Consider the following 13,362-nt stretch of genomic DNA (forward strand, 5'->3'; position numbering starts at 1 on the left):
TTAGACTGCCACTTCACATTGAGCAGGTGTTTTCAGGGAACTATCCACAATGATTCCAAGATCTCTTTCTTGAATGGTAACAGCTATTTTAGATCCCATAATTTGTGTGTACATAGTTGGGATTATATTTTTCCATGTTCAATATTTTGCACTTATCAACACTGAATTCCATCTGCTATTGTGTTGCCCAATTACCTAGTTTTATGAGTTCCTTTTGTAACTCTTTGCAGTCAGCTTTGGACTTACTATAAAATTACTTGAAATAATTATATGCAGATTTTGCCATCTCACTATTCTTTTCAATAACATTTAAAAGTTTAACAGTACTGGTCCAAAAGCAAATCCCAGCAGCACAAAACTCATTGCTACTCCTCTCCCTCTCTCCCCCTAGCTTTTAAGTACCTGGCAATGTTTTCATGATGATCTAACTGATCCCTTAATTATTTGAATGACCAGTCTTTTGTCATTCTTAATCACCCTGCCCCCCCCCCCTTTTTTTTAACAAACTCCCTGCCCCAAAGGCAAAGCTGCAAGGACTCAAACTCTATTGAAGTTAAAGCTGCCTTTGGAGCTAGGACATGCAGCTTTAGGAAGAATTCACATATGAAATCCAGGGGTTCAAACTTGGTACTTACCCCGCTCCCATAAAAGGCACCAATGCACATGTGGCTATGCTTTAGCAAATCAGAATGCTGGCTTGTGCAACTGTCAGTGGGGTGATGAAAGAGATGAGTAAGTAAGTGCTCCCAGAAATGGTAGTGGAGTAAAAAGTACAATATTTTCTAAAAAAACTACTTGAGTAAAAGTTGAAGTATCACAAAAATAAATGACTTGAGTAAAGTACAAATACCAAAAAAATGTACTTGAGTAGTGTAATGAAGTATTTCTAAAGCTTCAGAGGGGTAGCCGAGTTAGTCTGTAACAGGAAAAACTTAAAAAACAACAAATAGTCTAGTAGCACCTTAAAGACTAACAAAACATGTAGATGGTATCATGAGCTTTCGTGGATACAACCCACTTCTTCAGATGATTGGAGTGTTGGAAGTCCAGATCCAAGAATAAATAAGGGAAGGAGGGAGGGGAGGTGAAGGGAAAAAAATGGAGGGGAGGAAGAAAAAAGAGAGAGTGAGTAGATAAGCTTCAGAGGATAGCTGAGTTAGCCTGTAACAGGAAAGACTTAAAAATCAACAAATAGTCTAGTATCACCTTAAAGTCTAAATAGTAACAAGAGGCTGATAAGAACCATTAATTTGCACTTGGAAAGGAAGATGACCAACACCAGATTCTACACAGACATTAAGAACCATTAGCACTTTCATTGTTTGGTTGGTTGATAATGTGCGAACCCCATCTGATATCACATTCATACCATTTGCATGAGAATTCAACTTGTGAATGAAGTTAAGTTTCAACCCTCTGTGTATTTGGCTTGTGGAATTGGTCTGAAACAAAACAGCGACTTGGAGATCCATTAATGAATGTTCAGGAAAATTAAAGTTTTCTCCAATAGTTTTTTGTGTATTGCCTTTTTGGATATCTGATTTGTGTCCACTAATTCTTTCCCATGGAGACGGTCCAGTTTGGCCAATATACACTGCAACATGGGCATTGCTGGCATTTGATGGCATACATCACAATAGTGAATGTACACTTAAATGAGCCTCTGATTTGGTGGCTGATGTGGTTGGGTCCAGTGATGAAATCGCTTGTGTAGATATGTGGGCAAAGTTGGCACCGGGGCTCCTTCTGATTGCAGAAGTGGGTTCCTGGATGCTTATGATGGAGATGCATTGCATGGTTACTGGAAATAATTTGTTTCAGTTGAGGGGGTTGTCTGCAAGTGAGAATTGGCCTTTCCCTGAAGGCCTCTGAGAGTGAGGGGTCATTTTACGGTTTGGTGGCACAGCGCGGTAGTCTGGACATGCTGCAGTAGACAAGGGAAGCCCTTATCGACGGCTCTGTTATGCCTCATGAAATGAGGTTTACCGGAGCGGTCAACAAAGGCTTCCTTTGTCAACCACGATGCGTCCAGACTACTGCGCTGTGCTGCCAAACAACTGATCGGCACAGTGCGGCGGCCATTTTGATGTAAATGAAGCGGCGATTATTTAAATTGACATTTTCCTATGTCTAGTAAACTCATCTACATGGCTCCGTCGACGGAGCCATGTAGTCTAGACATACCCTAGGTGATGACAAGTGGAATTCTGTTGTTTTCACTTTGGGGCCTGTCTTGAAGTAGTTCATCTTGGGGTACTTTTTTGGCTCTGTCAGTCTGTTTTCTCACTTCTCCAGATGCGTATTTCAGTTTTAAGACTGCTCTATATAGATCCTGTAGGTGTTTTTGTCTGTCTGTGGGATTTGAGCAAATCCAGTTGTATCTTAGGGCTTGGCTGTATAGATTGAGAAATGAGTCAGGGATGGAAGCTAGAAGCATGAAGGGAAGCGTAGCGGTTGGTAGGTTTCCCGTATAGGGTGGTAGAAATATGTCCATCATTTAATTGTACTGTAATGTCAAGGAAGTGGATTTCTCGTGTGGACTGATCTAGGCTGAGGTTGATGGTGGGGTGGAAGTTGTTGAAATCCTTGTGAAATTCGTCAAGGGTCTCTTTCCTGTGGGTCCATATGATGATGTAATCGATGTAGTGTAAGTAGAGTTTTAGGGGGTGAGAGATGAGGAAACTTTGTTCAAGGTTAGCCATAAAGACGTTGACATATTGTGAGGCCATGCGGGTGCCCCTGGCTGTGCTGCTGACTTAAAGATACAAATTGTCTCTAAATCGGAAGTAGTTGTGGGTGAAGACAAAGTCACAGAGTTTTGTAATCATGTGTGCAATGCTGTCATCAGGGATGGTGCCTATAATCCATCTTCCTGTGGAATGTTGGAGTAAAGGGCTTCTACGTCCATGGTGGCCAGGATGGTATTCTCAGGTAGATTACTGATGTTTTGTAGTTTCTTCAGGAAGTCGGTGGTGTAGTGAAGGTAGCTAGGAGTGCTGGTAGCATAGGGTCTGAGGAGAGAGTATTTCTACTTACTTTCCACCTCTGCCCTTTCCACAGGCAAACACCACCTCCCATGTTTCCCAGCATCCTCATGGAAACTCATCTGCCATCTGTTCTTCATATCAGTGATTGTTGCGCAAGATGCGTAATCCTGAAACCTCTGTTCCTGGGGGGATGCTCAGTGGTGATGGAAGTTTTGAGGTGCTTCTCCTGGGACTGTCAGAGAGGTCTCCCCTGGCTGGTGTGTGTATGTGTGTTTAGAGGGTGGGTCAGGGGAGCTGGACTATCCTGGCTGATGTTTCAAGAGGGTGAAAGTAGTTAGAGGGAGCTTGGAGAAATAAGGCTCCTGGCTTCTTCCTGCTACCAGTTAGCTAGTCATTTGGCAGATACTGCTCCACACAGAGAGGGCTACAGCCATTGGTATTAGCAGTGGTTTAGCTGAGAGACACTCAGGTTTTTTAAATTCATCCTGACTAACTGGTATCTTAACTAAGGTCTTAGGTTTGCTTGGAAGCAGGAGGTGTCTCCTCCAAAGCAAGCAGCTCCTCCACTGCAGCAGAACAACAGCTTCTTCCCACCCTCAGGCATCTCTTCTCTCTCAATAGCAGCAGAACCCAGCTCTCCCCTGCTGAAACCTGCAATTTTAATATGCTGAGCTGGCCTGAGGTTGCTGGAGTTTTAAAGAGATGATTCTTTGAGCCACACTTTTAATGTATCTATGGGAGGCAAGTAAGAACCTGGATAAAACAATTCAAAAGTATTAGAACAACAGGCTGCTGGAATTCAACTTTGGGGCAGAGATGATACTCAGGCCTTGTTGCCACTATGCTGGGGACCAACACGGCAGCAACTGGTCCACAAGCATCTACTGTAAATGTGATAAATTGATCTCTGAGCTCACTCCCACCCACTCCACTCAGGCAAGAAGAGTGGCCGGCACTGATGGGAGAGCATCCCCCACCGACCTTACCCCACACGAGATGTTGTGGTAAGTACATCAACTTCAGCTATGCTATATGCTATTTGCGAAACTGAAGTAGATCGACAGTGCAGGTAAGTGAAGACAGGGCCTCAAAGTATAAGGCCTTGATGAATTCCACCAGGTTTCAGTCTATATTCTACTTGTGATGCCAATTCAACTGGCTCTGCATGAATGATGTGAATGTTAAGGAAAATATATCCAAATCTCTTACCAGTTGTCTAAAACATGTAGGAGTGGGTTTGGATTAGAAAGAACCAGAATGGGCTTTGGTCGAAGGAGCTAAATGAGGTTTCTCTGTCATCAGTGGATGTAAAGCAGAGATGAGCTCAACCTACAAAATTCAGATCTGTATTTCAAAACTCTGCCCTGTGGAGGTGTTTAGACTTGGGGTTCCAGTTTGGACCCATCTCTAACATGAAACAAACATCCTCTTCCTCTTTGTTAACCATTGGCTGTGTCTAGACTGGCAAAATTTTGCGCAAAAGCAGACGCTTTTGCGCAAAATCTTGCCGCCTGTCTATAGTGCCCACAAGTATTTGTGCAAGAACACTGACTTTGTAATGTACAAAATCAGTGGTTCTTGCGCAAATACTCCGATGCTCCTGCTCAGGGATAAGCCCACTTGTGCAAGTATTCTTACCCAAGAGGGCCAGTGTAGACAGCCAAGTTAATTTCTTGCGCAAGAAAGCCCAAAGGCTAAAATGGCCATCGGAGCTTTCTTGCGCAAGAGAGCATCTACACTGGCACGGATGCTTTTGCGCAAAAGATGGTTTTTGCGCAAAAGCATCCATGCCTGTATAGACGCTATTTTGCACAAATACTTTTAATTGAAAAACTTTTCTGTTAAAAGTATTTGTGCAAAATCATGCCAGTCTAGATGCAGCCATTGAGTGTACAGCTAATAAATGCTACAATTGCCAACAGTGTGAACGACATAACTTCTGGTATGGTAAATTTTCAAAAAAAGTAGGTCAGTTCTCTAGCTCCCTCATTGTGAGGCTTTGATAGAGAAATTATTGTGGGAGATGGTTGCATTATTTTCAGTTTCATTCATATCACCTATTTTATGGTAGGGTTAGATGAAGTAACCTATTATCTGGATCAGCGGTTCCCAGCTGCTGATCTGCAGACTCCTGGCTGCTGGGCCATGGTGGCTCTGGGGAGTGAGGCTCGGGTACACCGCCCAGCACCTCTTCTCCTGTCGTGGCTGTTGCGAGAGGCATTTTCTGCTCTACCTCTGTCAGTCAGCACTGGGCAGGGGCAGAACACACGGAGCTTGGAATAGCAACCATAGAGTAGCCATGATCTGGGCAGCAACACTCAGCTGGCAGCTAGGAAACAGGGCATGGCTGGGGGGGGGGGGAGGGCAGACAGACACTGGAGGCTCCAGGGGCTAGTGCTGGTGGGCTCTGGGTGGTGGGGGCTCTAAAAGGTGGGGGCTGGCACGGGGGGGGGCACTGGGGCATCCAGGGTGGAGAGCTGGTACTGGGGGACTCTGGGGGAGGGTCTAGTCTTGAGGAGTCTCTGGAGGCAGGGCTGGCATTGGGGAGCTCTGGGGATGGAGCTAATACTGGAGACTGGGGGCTGGCACTGGGGGGGTTCGGTGCAGTGGGGCTCTGGAAAAGGAGTCTAGCACTGGGGGAGGCTGGTCAGAGGGCTCTAAGGGGCCGATGTTGGCACTGAGGCATTTGGGATGGGGTCTGGCACTGGGAGGCTCTGAGGGTGTGAGGCTGGCACTGGGGGGGGATTGGGTGCAGGGCACTCTGGGATCAGTGGTTGGGCCTGGGAGGTTATGGGGGGGAGGGCTCTAGGGGTTAGGGCTGGCACTTGGGAGCTCTGGGGGCTGGGGCTTTTTATATTGCAGACCGGCAAATCCATTCACAACTTTTGGTGGACCAGTAACATTTTATTTGCATATTTGAATATTCATTATTTGCGTAATTAATATGAAAATATTCAGATAAAATGTTACCTGTCTGCCAAAAGTTTGTGAATGGGTGCGCCGGTCCATGGTTTAAAAAAGGTTGAAACCACTGATTTGGATGATGCACAGCACTACATCAGCAGATTCAGTCATGTGAAGGGCAACTGTCAAATTATTTTGGATGACCAGTCATGCCCATACTGTCTTTTCATGACAAAATAATTTTATCAGCTCACCTCCATGCTCTTTGATCTTCACTTATGTACTGACGATATTTTACAGTTACATATTCTTGAATAGCATTTACAGCAAATGCTGGAGGCCCCTGCTTCATTACATATTTGCTGTAAATATATATTGTAGATTGTTGTGTCAAAGCCCACCCAAAACTGCAGTGTAGTACTAAAATAGAGCACCCTGATAAATAAATAATCTTCCTGTTTAAACTGAGGACCCTGCTGTGGCTATTGGCCAACTGGGCATTCAAACCTCCAAGGCTGTGTGGGTTGTTACAGGATGTATAAAAGTAACACCTAAGGAAATATGGAATATAGTAAAACACTAACTGTTTTCATAAGAAAAAAATACCAAGTAAACCAGTTTTCTTCTGAAATATCTCTTTTACATATAAAGGTATAGACTACCTGTACAGATTATGAAGTGAGGCATTTAAAACAAAAAAGTTCATCAACAACTTCTCAGCATTGCGTTTGTGTATATTTCATGTACAACAGGCATAATAATTAAAATATGAATTTAAAAATTAATTCTAAAAATTATTTTTAAATAAAAAAGTAATGGCACTAAAACAGGAACTAAGTTCTTTAAATTATCATAGCCTCCAGGGTGAAATTTTACAGCTGGTCTTCTCATCAGCACTTTGTTCCTGATTAAAATAACATCTAGAGTTCTAGTAACATGTAATCAGCTTTTTAAAGAGCTACAGATAAAGTATTATGAACACACACATTTGTTATATTACACATCTAAATTGCCTTATATTTATTAACTTCTAGGCTCATAAATATTTATGCAAGCATTTTTATGGGGGATTTTTTGTTTGTTTTCTTGTTTTTTACTCCCTTCCTTGTATTTACAATAGAGTATCTTTTTTCTATTCACAAGATAACTTGTTATAGAATCCCTGGGAACAATTCTTCCTGCCCCACTGCAATATTTTCTGCTGTTTTGTTTAAAAACAAAAACAGAAAAATACCAAAAAAGACAAACACAAATTGTTCGTACATTGTGTGTCTTATCTAAAAGAAATAACTAATCAGCAGATGTTCACAAAGCTCTTTCTATCAAGAACACATTCCATAACCTTTACAGCTATATTCTATTGCAGATCCGTCGCTGCGGTGACAAACAGTTCCAACAGTGTAAATATAAGTTCATATGTGAATAATGGTGTAGGAGCCTGATCCAAAGCTCATTCAAACGATTCCCTTTGATGTCACTTATTTTGAATCAGGTCCAAAAGGCCTGATTCTTCCCTTGGACATGTGTGCAAGACTCCCTTTGAGTTCAGTGAAATCAATGTAAGTGTGTCTAAGGGGAAAATATGGTTGAGAAGATACATTTTCATTACAGAGTTAGACCAACCAAGTGGCACTGGCATTGAGCTAGCTCAGGTGAATAGCTACACTGCAAAGCGTAGGTCCTCATTGCAGAACTTGGGCTTTAACCAGAAAAGGCCAGATAGTAGATATGTCTACACAGCAGGGCTAATGTCGAATTAAGCTACATAACTTGAGCTACATCAATTGTGTAGATTAAGTTAAAATAGCTTAATTCGGCTTTTGGTGCTGTCTACACAGCAGGAAGTCGAAGGAAGAACACTCTCCCTTCGACTTCCCTTACTTCTCGTAAAATGAGGGCTACCAGGAGTCGGAGTAAGAAGTCCCCGAGCTCACCATTATTTTGAAATAAAGGCCTGTAGAGTAGACGTGATCTTTGTTATTTCAGAATAAAGTCAGTTATTCCAAAACAATACTGCTGTGCGTAGACATAGCCTTATAAAGCACCAATTCAGTTGGATAAGAGGGTTATGTGTATGGTCAGGAGTTGGTTTAGTGGCAAGAAGTAAGAGCCTGGGTTATCTCAGCAGTGAAGACATGCTCTCAGAAGTGCATTGGGATTTTTTTTCATAGTTTGCTAAATCTGAATTTCAGACTCCAGTTACTTGCCACAGTTGTTTTATTTATTGTGAATGTTTGTGTTCTGAATTCATAAGTTATTGGCAGCCTTTGGCAGTTTGTAAACTGTTTTGAACTCTGTGAGATGATCTAAGAAAATCCACAGTTTATGCAGTGTCCCAGTATGGCACTAGTAAAATAACTTGATGCTGTTACATGCTAACATTCCAGCATTACTAAGGACTGCATTCTTTCAAATGGACTCACCTTGGTATGTGCTCCCATTTAAAAATTCAACCACCAGACCAATAATATTAAAGGGTGTGCAACTTAGTTTGCCTAGAAGGAGCGCTGGGGAGAAATAGATGTTTTCATAAAAAAAAAAAATCACCTCCCCCAACTTTCATCAAAATGTACCCTAAAAGGAAAAATGGGGACACACTTACTAAGGCAGAGACAAGATATAGTACATTATGGTTTGTCCCCTTTGAATCTCACAGTGACGGAGGAAACTATATCTCTGGAATTAAATATTCCTATTTAATATTTTTATTACTGTAGCACTCAGAAGCCCAGTCCAGACTGGGTTCCCCACCATACTTGGTGCTATAAAAACACATATAAAAAGAAAATATAGATCTCTCTAGTGCAAAAAGATTAAAGATATGAACATAAGTCCTGCCATATGGGACTATTTGCAAGATATAATGGTTGTCACTGAACAGTGAACATTTAGCTTCAGTTATCACGCAATGAGTCCTTAGTCTAAGTATGTGTGGCAGGGAAAGCTAGTATCTCAGATATTGCTGAGCTGTGACTGTGGTAAATGTTGCCAGGTTAGTGGAGACCACTTGTAGGTGTTTCAATCAGCTTGACAATACTCCTTTCATAGTACAATGCGTGCAAATGATAAAACCACGTCCTGTTCTTTTATCCAGTCCACAGTATTATGAAGTCCCGTTCACAGATCTTTTTTCTTTTGTAATTTGTTATGAGTTTAATTATTCTTGAACTTTATAACCCACTCAGCATTCGGGTTAAGCTGGTATAGATCCTTCATGTAGGTATCATTGTCAAGGCAGCGTTCTCCTGATAAAAAGAGATGTGTGATTAGAGATGTACACCTAACAAAAAGAAATTTGTTTTCAGTGTTCATTGAACTATTCCAAGCTATTTAGATTTTATACTGTGTCCATCGCTTTGGTATCTAACAAAAGAAAAGTGACACAAAAATGTATGCTCTTATTTTTCTCCCCTGACTCATGGGAATTTGTATTTAGTGGGAGTTTTAAAATTATCATACCCATAATTAGCTCAGATCATTCAGCTGATGTAAACTGAGGTATTCATTGTCTATACTGATTTACAACAGCTAAAGGGTTTGAGATTACTAAGGATAAGTCTAAAGGCTGGGTTTTACATTTAGACCTGAAGGTTGTTATATTTATGGTCATTTTCAATTTCTTTGGAGGGGAGATTAAGAGGTGGCACTTCTGATCAAGAAAGTTGTGCCCCTTTCTACTCCCAGCTCTTATGAGTCTTGATCTTGTTGTTAACAGTTCCTGTGTATCCAGTGTGCACAGCTGTGTTGTGATAGGTGAAGTCATGGAGAGAAAAGCAGTGCATTGTTTAACTTCTGCTGATATTTTGCCTAACCTAACGTCTACTAGTTGTTACGAAAATAATAATTTAAGCATAAATGAACATAAGAGTATCACAATGATTAGAAAGGCAGCAAGTCAATATTAATAAAGGAAGAACCATGAATATGCCTTCTTGTTTGGGCGGTAGTCTTCTATGTTCCCTAGCTCTTCAAGTAATCGCATACAGTAATTCCTCATTTAACATGTGCCCACTTAACACATTTTCACGATAGCGTGATTTTTTTCTTAGGGAACGTTTTTTGAATTACACGACCATCCCAGAATAACACGATTTCCCCAGCTGGCCCATTGCTGGCAGCTGCGCAGGGCTTCCCCCGCCTCCCTGCAAAGTGATGGAGGGTTCGCCACTCGCCGCACCGTTCCCCGCGACTCCTCCTCACTGGACGCTTTGCCCCCTCTCCTCCGCCCCCGCTTGCAGGCTGGCAGCTGGGTTTCCCCAGCCAGCCCATCGCCGGCGGCTGCACGGGGCTTTCCGCTCGCTGCGCCATTCCCCGGTGACCCCCCCCCCTCTCCTGATGCAGTGTGGGTCCCAGCAGACCCGTCACAGGGGCATATTCCCACCTCAATCCCCCTTCCCTCTCCTCCCCTTCCCTTCCCCAGAGCAAAACACCTCCCCTCCCTGCTGTAACCCAGTCACCTTTCTCCCCCAACCTTATGTCCCGGTCCCAACAGACACCACCTCTTGAAACCAACCCCCACCTTTTCTATTATTTTCAATGAGAAAACTGACCCCACATAACATTACTGTAATATATATACCCATGTATTACACACACAAACTCTGCTGAAAGAACATTATTAAGGCTACAAAGTCAAGCATTCATAAGTTCAGAAATGGCAAATTTAAGATTCCTTGAGCAATTTTAATTCAGCTTCCTGTGCACAAGATACAGTGGTTAATTTCATGACTTCATAACTGACACAAAGGCTGGCCTCCTGCCAAACTTCAAATCCCTGCTTCAAACATGGAGGACCAAGAGCTTCTCAAAGAAAAGGTTATTTTTCTCTAACCTTGTTCTCAGAAATGGCCTATCAGTTTAGGATGAAATTTCACCTCCCTCTCTCTGCCTCCATCCCTGCCCCCAAAATAATCAGCCTGAGGCAGACACACAGCATGGAACATTTCAGACCAAACTTTTAAAATTTTGCAAATGTATAAGCAACTGAAAATAGGATCTTATAATAAATAGTGCCAGGCAACCTGCTGATACTACCAGCCCTGCATAGAATACAGATGAAGGAGAAAAGACTCAGCAGCAACGATTAATAATTAAATATTATTGGTCATATTACTGCATTTCATAGTGAGCAGTTAGTTTGTGCCACTTTTTGTGCAATCTCTGCATGAGATTGCTATGTCGTGAAGAAAATGACAGCCAAGAGCAGAAGAGCCAAGACACAACAAATGAAAAGAGTCAGTCTGTCTGCCCATCAGCTTAAAGTCAGGAAGCTTCTCTTCACCAGCCCCACAGTAACTGATACAGTAATTAGAAGTAGAAAGCACAGGGAGTGATAAAATCCAATTATCACAAAGACTTATTAGAAAAGGGGAGGATTACTCAGGAGGTTTCCAACATTCCACCATATACCATATCAAATGTTCAGTAAATTTCCAACTTGCCACATCTTCGCTTTAGCGGGCACATAGAATAACTACATTTCAAACAGAAGGACTAATCAATAAACCAGTTTCTACATTACACATTAAGGAACCAGTTATAAATTAAAAGTAAAAATTCTCTCTCTCTCTCTCTCACACAGACACACACAGACACACACACAGCTTGACTACCACAGAGCTTCCCAGTATTACAAAATATGTGTACTCACATTATATTCTATAACTAGCACATTTATCCAGTGTTGCTTGGGAGCAAGAGTAAAGTGCACAGCTCATCTGCCCCGTGCACTCCCCAGCCGAAGTGAAGAATGCAGGAAACTGGATACTTTCCCCTCATTCCCTGATGAATGGGAACAGCCAGCAATGTCTCTGTATGAATCTGATGGGGGCGCTTCACCCCCTTACCCTCCTTAAAGCATGCCTAGGGGGTGGGTGGCTCAGGGCTGGAGCAATCCCAGATGGGAGTGCACCTCCACCAGCCTTTTTCACCTGCCTAGTAAGTCTCTCTTTTCTATATGGTTTTATGAGATGCAGTCCCATTCCAGGCACATCCCATTTTCCTGTCACAACCAAACCCTGACCTTGCTTTAAGTTATGATGATAAAAGCTGTCTACCAAATTTGGTGGTCCTAGCTCTTACTGTTTTTAGGTGGAGTTCTTGAACAAACAAATAAACAAATATATAGTAGACTAGAAGGTGTACCTGGCGTTGCTCTGGTCCTTAACTCAGTTAATTTTTGTTTTTCTTCATTTAAATCATTGCCCTAGGGATGAGGGGTTCAATATTCAAGGGAGAGAGGACTACCCCAGCCCTCTTTCACCACAGGAGGTTGGGGCCAGGTGAGACACACCTGTCCATGGCTAATACAGATGTAGAGGGCACAGTAAGGGGAGGGGTGCTTATCCCCATGGCTGGGGGACAAACAGACAGAAACACAAAGAGACAGTCTCTTTCAAATATATAGTAGATACCTCTCCTTTTCTCCACTCCTGCTCCCTCATACCCCAATGGGTTAATAGCTGTGTTGGTCCCCATCTTTGGCCCCTTGCTGCCACCCTGTGGCCATTATATAGTATAACTGTCCTTGCTTTCCATCCCATATCCCCTGCTGCCACCATGAGGTCATTATACAGCAGAGCCCTCCCTTTCCATTTTATGAGAAACAATCGAATTCCAGGCATGTCCCATGGTTGGTTGTTGCACAACCAACCCTTGGCTTTGTTTTAATTTATGATAAAAGAAAGCTGCCTACCAAATTTGGTGGTCCTCGCTCTGACCATTTAGGAGGAGTTCTTGAATAAACAGACAGACAGACAGACTCTCTCAAATATATAGTAGATTATTTATGTACATACATTATATGCTACCACAATGTACTTGACATGTAGTACCATACAAGTCTCAGTTCCACTGAAGTTGATCACAAGCTCTTTTTCTATAATATTAATATTAATATTGCTGTAAAATAAACAAATGCTTCTCTCTTAAAAAAACAGCCTCATGAACCTGACAGATATAGAGAATCTGTGCAGGCACACATGGAGAACATGTGCAGACATTTGATATAAATTAATACTATTTTTATCAGACATTTAGGTATGCAGAATAATGAGCACAGAATAAAAACTTTTGTGACTAGTTGCTCTTACAATGTTGTATTAGAAAAACTGAAACATAGCTATACCACACTGTAACTTGTCCTTATAATAAGAGCTGATATTGTAATTATTTTGGTTTTTATAAAAACTGTTTAACTGTTTTTAAATCAGTAACATAGTAGAGAAAAAACAGGTTAGAATCTGTAGAGAGTACAAAAGTATTACATTTTTGCTTAAAGTTATACATTTTGGTAAGCGTAGGCCACCGTTAATAGAAAAAAACAAAGCAAATTTAATTAAGGTTTTCTAGCTCGTAAATGATTTAAGTTGCTTAGCCTTTTAAAAATGTCTGATTAGAGTTATTCTCCATACAGACTTTAGAAAGAAACACTTTTCCATTCATTAAAGAAAAATTCTAGCACTGCATTCAA

The 13,362-nt window shown here is 41.9% G+C and overlaps 1 protein-coding gene across 1 annotated transcript in view; it reads right to left on the reverse strand.

Annotated features, from left to right (window-relative positions):
* Nucleotides 1-6,604: 6,604 nt before the first annotated feature.
* Nucleotides 6,605-13,362, reverse strand: part of ARHGAP18 (Rho GTPase activating protein 18) — a 95,462-nt gene continuing 88,704 nt past the window's right edge. The window contains exon 15 of the mRNA XM_006118580.4: nt 6,605-9,136. Within this exon, the coding sequence (XP_006118642.1) occupies nt 9,045-9,136 (92 nt within the window). The 3' untranslated portion in view covers nt 6,605-9,044. The remainder of the gene's footprint in view (nt 9,137-13,362) is intronic.

The sequence above is a fragment of the Pelodiscus sinensis genome, chromosome 3 (genome assembly GCF_049634645.1).
Source record: "Pelodiscus sinensis isolate JC-2024 chromosome 3, ASM4963464v1, whole genome shotgun sequence".
Classification (NCBI taxonomy): Eukaryota; Metazoa; Chordata; order Testudines; family Trionychidae; genus Pelodiscus; species Pelodiscus sinensis.